Below are 12,161 nucleotides of genomic sequence, written 5' to 3'. Positions count from 1 at the left end.
TTATTTCTGGAATAACTATAAAATCACTTGACCAAATTCTGCTTACTTCAGAAATGTTCGACTCCAGCCTCTTATCTAATGTGTGTAACCATTCATAAAACCCCAGTAATGAGTGTTCTGTGCAGAGACCATGTAAAACAGCCATGCTTGATTCAGTGGCTCTATTGTTCCTATCTTGAAACTCTCTGTCTCTCTGTCTCTCTGTCTCTCTCTCTCTCTGTGTCTCTCTCTGTCTCTCCCTCCCTCCCTCTCTCTCTCTCTCTCTCTCTCTCTCTCTCTCTCTCTCTCTCTCTCTCCCCCCTCCTCCTGATTCTCCCCCTCTCCCCCTCCCCTTTCCCCTTTTTCTTCTGTGTTCTTACTGTGGGAAATTGACCCCAGGACATTGCCAAATGCTAGGCATGGCCTCTACTACTCAGCTCTATCTCCAGTCTAAAATAATTAATAAATTGGTACAGAGGACTCTGTGTTATCTTATCAAGACTTCCTGATGAGTGAATTTAAGTGGTGTTCTTCCTCTTGGACTTAAATCCACAATGCTATAAGTACCATGTTTTATTTTTCTTCATGGCACTCATTACCTCCTATATGGTCAATCCATTCTCTTTCCATGAATGTCCCTCTCTATAACGCAGACACCAGTGAAAAGTTGTACCACTATGTCCTATTTTTACCATGACTTTAGCATTTATAATGGTACCTGGAACCTAGTAGGCATTCATTAAACATCTATGTTGAATAATGAATTGGTCTTATATAATGTTTGGGAATCCCTGAATGTTAAGCAATTTATCTTAGAATATTGGTTCTCAACATGTGGGTCACAACCCCCTCCCTGTTCCTCCCCTAGGCAAGCTGATTCATCCATAACCCTCTTCAATGACTCTTTTTGGCTTATAGCCTCTTCTCCCTTCTTTCAGGAAAGTTATAATCTGTCAATCAATGGCTCTGATCATGATCTCAATGCACTTTTTTTTCCCCACTGGAAGCTTGATTATCCTCAATATCAACTCTCACTTGCTTTATTTGTTGTATTGTCTGCTTCCTGTACATTCCGGGAGACTTTTCCAACACAATTCAGTATAGTATGCCTTTATTACAGGAAAACGAGTTGACTAACTTCTAAAGGGATTACAATGTCTTTGACAGTAATGACGATGCCTTTGGTTTCTCCTCACATTCTTCTAGCACATGCTGAGAAACAATGGATTTTCATAATTGCTATTTGGTATTCTTAGATGGATTAGGATAAAATGTGCTAATGGAGGCATATGATCTTTCTAGAAAAAATATAGCAGAGTACTAACAAGGTGGAACGCTGAGACTATTTCTAGGAATATACATATATTAAATACTTGGCAAACAAGAACCCAGTGATGGGAATGTAGTTCAGGGGTAAGGTGCTTGCCAGATTGCACAACGTCCTGAGTTTGACCCTGAGTACAACAAAATAAAGAAACAGAAACCCTTGAATCCAACACATAAGGAGAAATCCATGTCACATGTGTGAATAAAGATTAATAAGTTAGGGTTCAACTTAATTGATACAGGCTCAATTTTAGGAACTTACTGTTATTATATAATTATAAAACAACAAATATTGCAGAGTAAAAAAGAAAAAACCCATGGTGAACACAGTGTCCAGTGAATGTTTTAGAACAAGATTTGTTTTCGAAGTTTGACAAAATTTTCAAGTCAGTCTATAAAATTTCAAGTGTTTCTGAGCTAACATAGTTTTAAAATATTTTTAGAATTATTTTCTCTATTCTGTGTAATCATTTTTAAAAGACTATGGCAAATTATATGGAAAGTTAAAAGCCACATAAAATATTTCTGAGTCTGGCATGTGTCCGAGTAGCTGTATATTTGTGAATCATTTGTGTGTAACCTTGGATTCAAACCCAATCCCCCTCCAAAAAACATCAACAAAATAAAAATTTCCTCATACCATTAAAGATATTTTGAACCAAAATGCAGTCATTAAACTCTTTCAACTCCTGCTCTCTGAGGCTGTATTAACACTGACCACCAAATTAGTTAAAGCTGTCGTGACTGAAGCTTGAAATGCTGTTGGTTGCACGACACTTCCTGTGCCCTTTGCACGGTTTTTCTAACGAATTGAATTCAAATCTTAATGGCTGACTGGTGGAAAAAGAGATCCTGTGAAGTTAAAAGAATAACGAACAGCCAATAGCAGCTCCCAGCGGGGAAGCTTTATGGACACTACAGTGCATGGATTGAGAAAATGGGAAGGACACTGAATAGAACCTTCCTTCCGGCAGACTAAAACAATTAAACAACTCAAAATTGATTATTCAAAAGTTGGTAGTGCCCATTGTACATACTAATGCTCTAGTATTTCTTTAATAGAAGGCAAACAGACTGTACTTAAGATATTCAAGAAAGAGAGCAAAGTGATCGAGATGTAAAGAAAATTAGATCCTGTCCATGTCTTTCTAAAGTGTTCCCCATTATACTGGAAAACATAAGTTTTGCCCACTCCTGTTGTCCGGATGTCTGTGTGGAATCTTCTGGTAGAATGCACTATGCAAGCATATTGTAATAAGTTACAACACACAGCAGAGAGAATTCCAACCCTTCTGGAGTTCAGTAAAGTAATAAATAACAGATAAACCAATACCAAAAAAATGAAAAGTTAGAAGGCAGAGTTTGTGAAAACATGGTTTCAAGGCAAGGAAATCTTCAAGAAGTTATGAGTTTAAACTTAAGGAGTGTTTGGAATGTATTAGAACAAGAGAATTCCAAACAGAGAAAGAAAAAAAAAAAGGAGGTGAGTAGAGGCAACATGATGGTGAGCATAAGCAGGAAGGAAAATCAGCTTCCTACCTGGCCAAAACCAAGTGTACATGCAAGTGAAGAGGGCCAACACAGTGTGACTGCCCTCTCAAGTCACGTTCCCACCTGCACATCAGTCAAAAACTCTCAACCTTGCCACCTGCTAGTTGCTAAAACTCCAAACCTGTGAGTTGTCCTTGATGTTCCCATTCCTCCTATATTTTTATCTGATTTATGAGAAAATGCTGTCACTCTGCCTCCAAAACAGACCTTGAAACACTTGGTCTCCCATCTTCACAGATAGCACCTGGAATACAAACCAGAACTTCTCACGGGTTGCCGCTCTTGACCTCTGATAATCTATTCACATGGCAATTAGAATTCTCGTTACAAAGTTTAACCAGGTCATATTGCTCCCCCTCCAACAGTTTCCCTTCATACTCACAGGAAATCCACTTTTTAAAAAGATTTAGTTATGTGTGTGTGTGTGCGTGTGTGTGTGTGTGTGTGTGTGTGCGCGCGCGCGCACGCATGTGCACAGAAGCCAGAAGAGGGCGTCCTGTCTCTTGGAGCTGGTGTTTCAAGTGGTTGTGCATTACAGGATACTGGTGCTGGGAACCAAACTCTGGTCTGAAGGAAGAGTAAGCACTCTTAACCACTGAGCCATCTCTTCAGCTCCCATATATCCTCCTTAGACAAAATCCCACAGATCAGCCTGTGTACCTCTCTTGCCTTCCTCTGCTAATCTAGACAGATAGGTCTTCTTCCTTTCCCGGAACTTTCCAAAACTTTGCCTTTGACTATTCTCTGTAGTAGACATGCTGTTGCAAATTAGCCAAATTCTAATGGCTAAGCTCTCCTTTTCAGAAGATAGTTTAAATGTCACCGCCCCCCCCCCCCCGAGAACTATATGTGATGATTCAATCTATAGAAACTAAACACTCAGTTATTCACAGCATCATCCTACTTAAATTTGCTGCATAGCTCACCCCTGTCGATGTTTTCTTGTGTTTGTTTGTATGTTATGTCTCCTTCACTCCATGGGTTCTAAGGCTGTATTATCTGCATTGTTCGTTTAGAACTGTGCCTGGCAATGACTGAGCAAACAATGTCTAACATAAAACAAGTCAGAAATTTATGTGAGATCCTGTATGCAATGGTAGAGGTTAGATTTTTATTCAGAATTAAGTGGGGGAATTTTAAAGATTTTGGGGTTTTTTTTTGGAATTATGTTTTAATTACAACATTTCTCCCTTCCCTTTCCTCCCTCCAAACTCTCCTGTATAAACCCTCCCTGCTCTCCTTCAAATTCATGGCCTCTTTTTGCAAATTTTAAAGATTTTAAGGTGAATATAAAAACATACACAAGACACATTTCTTACCTGCAAAGAGTTTGGAATCCACAGTTGACCCTAAACAAATAATAATCTCTAAAACATACACGAACAATACAGATTACCACACCCCCAGTACCACTCGGTTAATAGAGACAATCCCTACCACAGGAATCTAATGAAGGGCTGGGGTAGTTGGAGGGAAGACAGAACTGAAATACCACAGGCATCAAATAAAACAGACAGCAAAAGCAGAGGCAAGAATTCAGGGAGCAGATTTATCCAAAACTAAGAGTACTTCCAAAGGGGCCCCACGACAATTTGTTATTTTTCTGTTTTACTATCAATGCATGGACCTTCAGTGAAATCGCTTGATCCCAAGGCCCCAAACTGAAAAATATCAGTCAAAGACCATAATAACAGGTCCATAAAATTATGAGATTGTTTGTATTTTATAACAAAATTGAATATTAATTATTATTTGCTTTTCTTTTGATTCCCACAGAGTTGCCACTCCATTTGGAGGTTTTGAGAAAGCATCAAAAATGGTTAAATTCAAAGTTCCAGATTTTGAACTACTACTGCTAACAGATCCCAGGTTCATGGCCTTTGCCAACCCTCTTTCAGGCAGACGGTCCTTTAACAGGACTCCAAAGGGGTGGATATCGGAGAATATCCCTGTAGTGATAACTACCGAGCCTACAGAAGACACCACTGTGCCAGAATCAGATGACCTGTGACAAGGAGGCTGGGTATGCCACAGAAATCTCTGCAAATAAAAGCTGCTGTTATCCTACATGCTGGCAAAGCCATTTAAGTTCTCCATTACGATAATCATTTAATCTCAGTTAAGTACATTTCATTTCAAGGCATTTAATTGGAATTCAGCAATTAAATTCTTATTAAAAAACTTAAGTCATTTGTATTCATTCATAACTTTATTACCATACTTAGCTTTCTGTTTTAAATAATCTAGCCTTTTCACTGTGAAGGTTCAGATGGAAAAGTAGCTGAAAGAAGTTTTCTTTGTCTCAATGAGTTATTCAAGAAAACTAATGTCAACTCTAGAGTCAAAGCATATAGTAAGATATGTGTGGTCATTCAGAATTTTATTTGAGGGGTGAGAGTTATGTGAGATGATCTACAGATATTTTTACTGAATATGAGGGTTAGGTACTTCCTATCTGGTACCATGGCAGCATAGCACACTTGGATATGTTTTCTCTTTAACTGTTAGAATGATAAATGCCTATGTATTTTTTACTTGTTTTAAATTATTAACATTCTTGAGTGAGATTGGGCTATTGAATTCATCTAGTATTGTTAAGAAGACTAGGAGGTGGTGATTCAGGGAAGAGAATCTAATATACTACTGCAGTTTTGATGACAAATGTGTTCTTAGAATTCAAGTTCCCCAAATCTCGATACTACTGTTTGAGTTTCTTTGGACTGCCAGCTCCCAAATAATGATGCGAAGACTTCTTATTAACTATGAAAGCTTGGCCTTAGCTTAGGCTTGTTCCCAACTAGCTTTTATAACTAAAATCAACCCATTTATATTAATCTATGTTCTGCCATGTGGCTTGTTACCTCTGCTCAGTACTGTGCATCCCACTTCCTCCATGTCTGGCTGGTTAATTCTGTCTCTTTTTCCCAGAGTTCCTATCTCTTCCTGGAAGTCTTGCCTATCCTCTGCTGCCTAACTATTGGCTGTTCAGCTCTTTATTAAACCAATCAGAAGGTGCTTTATCAGAGACACATCTTCACAGTGTAAAAAAAGATTATCCCACAACACAACACTATATATTGATTAGATGTATATTTACATATAAATTTTAGAAGAGTAATAACAGACAATAAATATATGAGCAATTGTATAAAATTTGAAGTGGCAACTTTCTTTTGAATTGGTCAAATATTCAATTTCTAGTCAAATCTAAATCAAGTACCAGTGAATTACAGACAATAAAATAAAGTTAAAGAGTACAAAGGTTCTCAAAGCAGTGTTGCACACATCCACCATAAGCTATCTGAATACAGTAGTAAAAAAAACTAATATAAGTTAAAATATATGTCTTAAAATATGCATGGGAGAGTGTTCAAAATGAAACTTGGTGACACCAATCTCTTCCCATTTTAATTCATTTACGATGTCTATGAGTGATGGGGATATAGAACACTTGACTCACATGTGTGAGGTGCTGAGTTTAAGCCCAACCACTGAAAAATAGTAATAATAATAATAATAATTTACATATATAATAATATTCACTAATTTGGGGAACATTGCTGGGTATGGGTACTCACATCTGTAATTCCAGGCTGAGGAAGTATAGTAAAATACCTCACAAAAAAGAAAGAAAGAATAGAACAAAGTTATGTGTGTTTACAGCAAACAAGGAACAGCTCACCAGTAGAAAATTCTACCATATAAAATTTAGATAGGAAGAAAGAGAAATAATAATGAAAACATCAAGCAGCAAAATTATTACACATATTTACAAAAGCCCCCATGTGTAGTTAGTGTAGGAATTGGTGATTTAATCATCTTCTGCACGTACAGAGAAAAAGAAAAAAATTTTGTCTCACTATACAGAGATGGCCTCAAACTCAAGAGACCTACCTGCCTCTGCCTCCCAAGTGCTGTGATTAAGGTGTGCACCAACATGCCCAGTGAGAAAAGAACTTAAAATGTTAATAAAAATATACTCCCTAGAAGTAATGTCAAAATATTGTGTTTACACATATAATCACTGTAGAGAATATGAATAATTTAAATATATCTTTAGAAGTTATATTTTATATTTATTAATTTTATTTCTAAGCTTTGATATTTACTCATTTTGAAATAACAACATTGGCATCTGTGATACATTACCAGGCTTCTACCATACCATAAATTGTTCAGCTTAATCTAAAAAAATGAGTCATATTCTCTTACATATTTTGTGTTTTATTACCATATTGAATCAATATTTTAATGACATTGAAACTTTATCACATTACTCTAATTATGTCTCAATTTCTAATTTATATGATCATAGACATTTCCCTGTCCACCCCTGGAAGTACAGCAATTAAATGTGTCAGTTATAAAACAGTATTCCCTAATGTCATAAAGTCTTTGAAACTGGAGAATATTAGATGATTTCTTAAGATTATGTAGAAAATGAAGAAATAACCCTCTGTTCACTATTTTGCTTCTTCCATTCCTGGAAATGTCTATGAATTCATGCTCAGCTGACACCATCAGAAATGCCAAAATCTCACTCTGGTTGCTATGCAGTTTAAAATTCAAAAGGAATTTTGAATGGGGTTCTCACTGACCTGAAAAACAGCTCAATCTTTCAGAGTCCAGAGAAAAATAATGGTCTCTTTAGAAGAGCAGAAAAACTCTGGTATTTTTCCACAAAATTTGTAAACATGAAAGATGGAGAAAATAAAAAAAAAATCAGAAGAAAAAACAAAAGGATAAAAATAACTTTTGTTGAAGAACTACTGGATGTCAGGCTGTATATATTGCTTCATAAAGGTAATTATGTGTTTTAGTAACTATCCTGTGTGGCAGGTATTATAAATGACCTCACCTTTCTGAAAGAAACATCCTTGGGTAGCTAATACGATCTCTTAATGAGCCTTACACATAAGGAATAGAATTGGGTGCCTCCAGCCCTAAAACATAGACTAAGAACACACGGTTGTCACTTCTTTCAGAGAAAAACACAAACTATTTTATTATATCTAGATAAATAATTATGTTATGTTAGAGTTAAGGAAATAATATTTCATCTTTATTGTTTCATTGTATTTAGACAAATAGGATGTTCAAATAATTTTATATCACTTCATTTAGGTATTTTTTAAAACCTCCATTATCTTATTTTGGTCTATTATGCTGGTAGGATGAGTACATTGTGTGTCCAAAGACATACTATAAGCAGCTGAGCTTCCAGACTGTGCTGAAAGTTGAACTGGTAAAACAAGCAGCATGCATCTTAAGTTTGAAATAGAAAACCCACAAAGGTTTCCCAGGACCAAACCTGCTCATCTCTGTCCAGTGTACTTTACTCCCTTTGGATCTGCACGCTCTCCCTTTCATTCTACTCTAGAGGAAAGAAGAATGAATGAGGAAAGAAATGTGAAATAGGCTAGAAGAAGTCATCTACTGTAGCAATGCACCAGAGTTAGTCTTTCAAAAGACAATGTTTAGATGCAACTCTTTCAATTTCCATTATATTGTTCAGCTGGATTTGGTGCTACGAATTACATCTCCTATTTTATTTGCCAGTTTCCTTTCCATTGTAGAACTGGAAGAAGTTAGCCACCAGTTCTTAGACCATAACTAACCATTTTTCTTAGTATTTTTTATTTAAATGTTTTTCTTAATTCTTTGAGAATTTCATGAATGTACTTTGCTTATATTCATCTTCCCAGATCCTCCCCCACCTTCCTATCCACACAATTTCATCTTCTCTCTCTCTCCCTCTCTCTCTTCCTCACCTCCCTCCCAACCTCCTATCACCTGTCTACCTATCATCTATCTATCTATCTATCTATCTATCTATCTATCTATCTATCTATCTATCTATCTACCTACCTATCTACCTACCTATCATCTGTCATCTATCTATTATCTATCTATCTGTCTGTCTATCTATCTATCTATCTATCTATCTATCTATCTATCTACCTACCTACCTACCTACCTACCTATCTACCTACCTTTTGAGTCCAGTTTGTATTGACCAACTACATCTGGGTGTGGGGACTGCCTTGGAGTGTGGTTGACAGGGTGTCATACCGCTAAAGAAAACTGACTTTTCCTCTCTTAGTGACAATCAAATGCCAAGAGCTCCTCAGCTTTGGTTGGGACCTCATGCCCACATCCCCTCTCCCATGTTGGCATTTTGTCTAGCATGAGTTTGTTCGGTTCTTGTACACACTATCACAATTTCTGAGTTCACATGTGTCTCTGCCCTGCTATGTCTGGCAAACACTGCTTCCTTGAAGCCATCCACCACCCCTGGCTGTTACAATCCTTTCATTACCTCATCCACAATGATCCCTTGAGAGGAGGGTTGTAGCAAGTCTTTCTCTGTATTTCCAGCTCCCAAATAATATCACAGAGACTTATTATTAATTATGAAAGCTGGGCCTTAGCTTAGGCTTATCCCACTAGCTCTTATAGCTTAAATTAACCCATTCTTTTCATCTATGGCCTGTCACATGGCTCATTATCTCATCTCTCCATACTGCTTTCTCCATGTCTGCTGGCCATCCCACCTTTATTCTTCTCCCTGTCTTCTCTGTGCCCAGAAGTCCTGCCTAACCTCTTCCTGCCTAGCTATTGGCCATTCAGCTCTTTTTTAAACCAATCACAGTGACACATCTTCACAAGTGTAAAGGACTACTCCACAACAGAGGGTTGTGAGATATGTATATATATATAAAATATATGTATAATATATATATATATATATATATATATATATATATATATATACATACCATGTAAGGCTGAGCATCTCTTCATGTTGACCAATTGTGGTTTTCCATGTTAATTAATTGCCATCTACCACAAGAAGAAACTTCTCTAATGAGTGTTGAGCAGTGTACTGATCTATGGCCATAGCAATAAGTCATTAAGATACACTTTAATGCTGTCTTTCAGAAGAATGATAAAAGTAGGTTTTCCCCTAGAGCATATGCCTTATCAAGCCACAGGTTCTTGGTTCCATTGGCAGTGTCAGATATGGGTTCCATCTCTTTGAATGAACCTTAAAGCCAATGGGAAAGCGGTTGGTTACTCCCATAACAATTGTGCCTCCATTGCACTGGTGGGCACATCTCACCAGGCAGGTTGTTATGATAGCTTGCCAGCTTCACAGGTGGGGGAGATCACTGACTACTTTTCTTCAACAGCATGCATAGCACCTTTCTTCACTAGGAAAGCTAGCTAGTAGGGATGAGGCTTCCAGTTGAGTACCAGCTAGATTTCTTCATATTCTATGATTCAAGTATGTGGTGTCTTCAAAAATATGATCTTACTGACAAGTTTGGAGGGTAACCAAAAGCATTGGCAATGGCCTGTCATGTTTGGCGGGTTTATGAGAGTCCATTGGTACAAAATTCAGAAAGAGGCGACCCATTTTGGGATAGGGGATTTTATTTCATAGTATATAGTATCTAGCTGGCATACTGTCCCCCCCAGTATAAGGTAGCTAAATTTAAACCCCACATATCTAAAATACATTTCCATATGGCTTTTTCAAAAAGGCCCTTAGTATTAATCATCCCTCCTCTTACTCCCTCCTCTACCCCACCCTCCCATCACCTACCCATTTTATATCATTCCCTTTCCTTCCCTCTTTATATTACTATAGTCTATGTCCCCTTCCTTGAAATATTCCCTCTTCCCCCATAACCCCTTACTAGTTTCACAATCTCTGTGGGTATTACAAATGAAAACTGTTTATCTAGAGTTAAAAAACTAATATCCACATATGAGAGTAAACATTTGATGTTTGTGTTTCTGGGTCATGGTTACCATACTCAGGATGATTGTTTATAGTTACATCCATTGGCCTATAAATTTCCTTTTTCTTAACAGCTGAATGATGATCTATTGCATGAAAATATCACATTTTCCCTATCCACTCATCAGTTGATGTACATGTAGGCTGTTTCCATTTCCTGGCTCTTATGAATAGATTAGCTCTTAATATGAATGAGCAAGTATCTCTGTAGTAAGGTCCTTTGGGTATACCCAAGAGTGGTATAGCTGGCCCTTGCAGATCTATTTCCAGCTCTTTGAGAAACCTCCACACTGATTTCCATAGGGTTGCTCCAGTTTGCATTCCCACCAGTACTCAGAATGTTAGTTCTTCCCACCTCCAAAATCAACATGTGAAAACTTAGCAATCAATCCTGTTAGTCAAAACAACCATTTATTGCATCCAGTTAAGATAGATTCTACACTTTCTACCTAGCTCTATTTATAAATATTTGAGTAGCCTGGAAACAGAGGGAGCCAATTAGAAGTCCATTGTGAGCACAATGCCCAGTCTTGAATATGCAAAGAACATCTTGAACTTTTCAGCCCAGGGCTCTACCAGCAGACTTACTCATTCTGGAATTTCCTCACTCTGTTGCTTATGTGAGATCAAAATTATATGACATCATTGTAGTTCTTCAGCTGTGACTCCTCTTTCTTAAGCTTAGGAAAGCATGGCTTTGAATAACTCTTTTCTTATGAATAATGCTTTTGTGGCTATTTGTCCTTCTGCAGGACAAAAAGGCAGTTTGCTTTCCTTGAGAGGTGGAATGTAGGCTTTTGGCAATACAACAAGCAAAGGGAATCCTTTCTAAGCCAAGTGCCCCAACACACTTTGCAAGTATTCAAAAGAATTCTTTTAAAGCTATAATGCTTCTTTAAAACCTAAGCAACAAAATTGAAAACTAAAATTGTGTGAAGTGCTTGGATTCTTTTTTTTTTTTTTTGGTTTTTCGAGACAGGGTTTCTCTGTGTAGCTTTGCGCCTTTCCTGGTACTCGCTTTGGAGACCAGGCTGGCCTCGAACTCACAGAGATCCGCCTGCCTCTGCCTCCCGAGTGCTGGGATTAAAGGCGTGCGCCACCACCGCCCGGCCGCTGCTTGGATTCTTATGTTAAGTGAGATAGAAATTTATCCTGACTTCTCAATGCAATATAATTTTAAAAGGAAAATTTAGTACAGGGGGACAAAGAGCAATGAGAAAACTACTGTGAGCAGTTTATTCAGCTGGAATGGTGGCTTGTACTTGTAATCCTAGCACTGAAGAGGCTGAAGCAAGAGGATCAGAAGTTCAAGGTCACCTTTGGCTACAGTGAACTTGAGGCCAGCCTGGGCTACAGGAGACCCTCTTTCAGTAAACAACAAACAAGTTAGTTCATAGCTCAAATCCAAATAAGACTATGAGGATCATGCTGTAGTTTCAATTTCAAGACCATTTCAATAGCAACTGGGCAAATGTTCTAGGAAATAGCACTGGAAAAG

At 37.7% G+C, this 12,161-nt stretch overlaps 1 protein-coding gene across 1 annotated transcript in view; it reads left to right on the top strand.

Annotated features, from left to right (window-relative positions):
* Positions 1-5,042, top strand: part of Myoz2 (myozenin 2) — a 28,272-nt gene extending 23,230 nt beyond the window's left edge. Inside the window, exon 6 of the mRNA XM_052731986.1 lies at positions 4,633-5,042. Coding sequence (XP_052587946.1) covers positions 4,633-4,867 — 235 coding nt within the window. The 3' untranslated portion in view covers positions 4,868-5,042. The remainder of the gene's footprint in view (positions 1-4,632) is intronic.
* The last annotated feature ends 7,119 nt before the right edge of the window (positions 5,043-12,161 follow it).

This window comes from Peromyscus californicus, unplaced genomic scaffold (genome assembly GCF_007827085.1).
Source record: "Peromyscus californicus insignis strain IS unplaced genomic scaffold, ASM782708v3 Scaffold_9__1_contigs__length_137607984, whole genome shotgun sequence".
NCBI classification, from domain to species: domain Eukaryota; kingdom Metazoa; phylum Chordata; class Mammalia; order Rodentia; family Cricetidae; genus Peromyscus; species Peromyscus californicus.
This window is presented reverse-complemented; position numbering and strand designations above follow the sequence as displayed.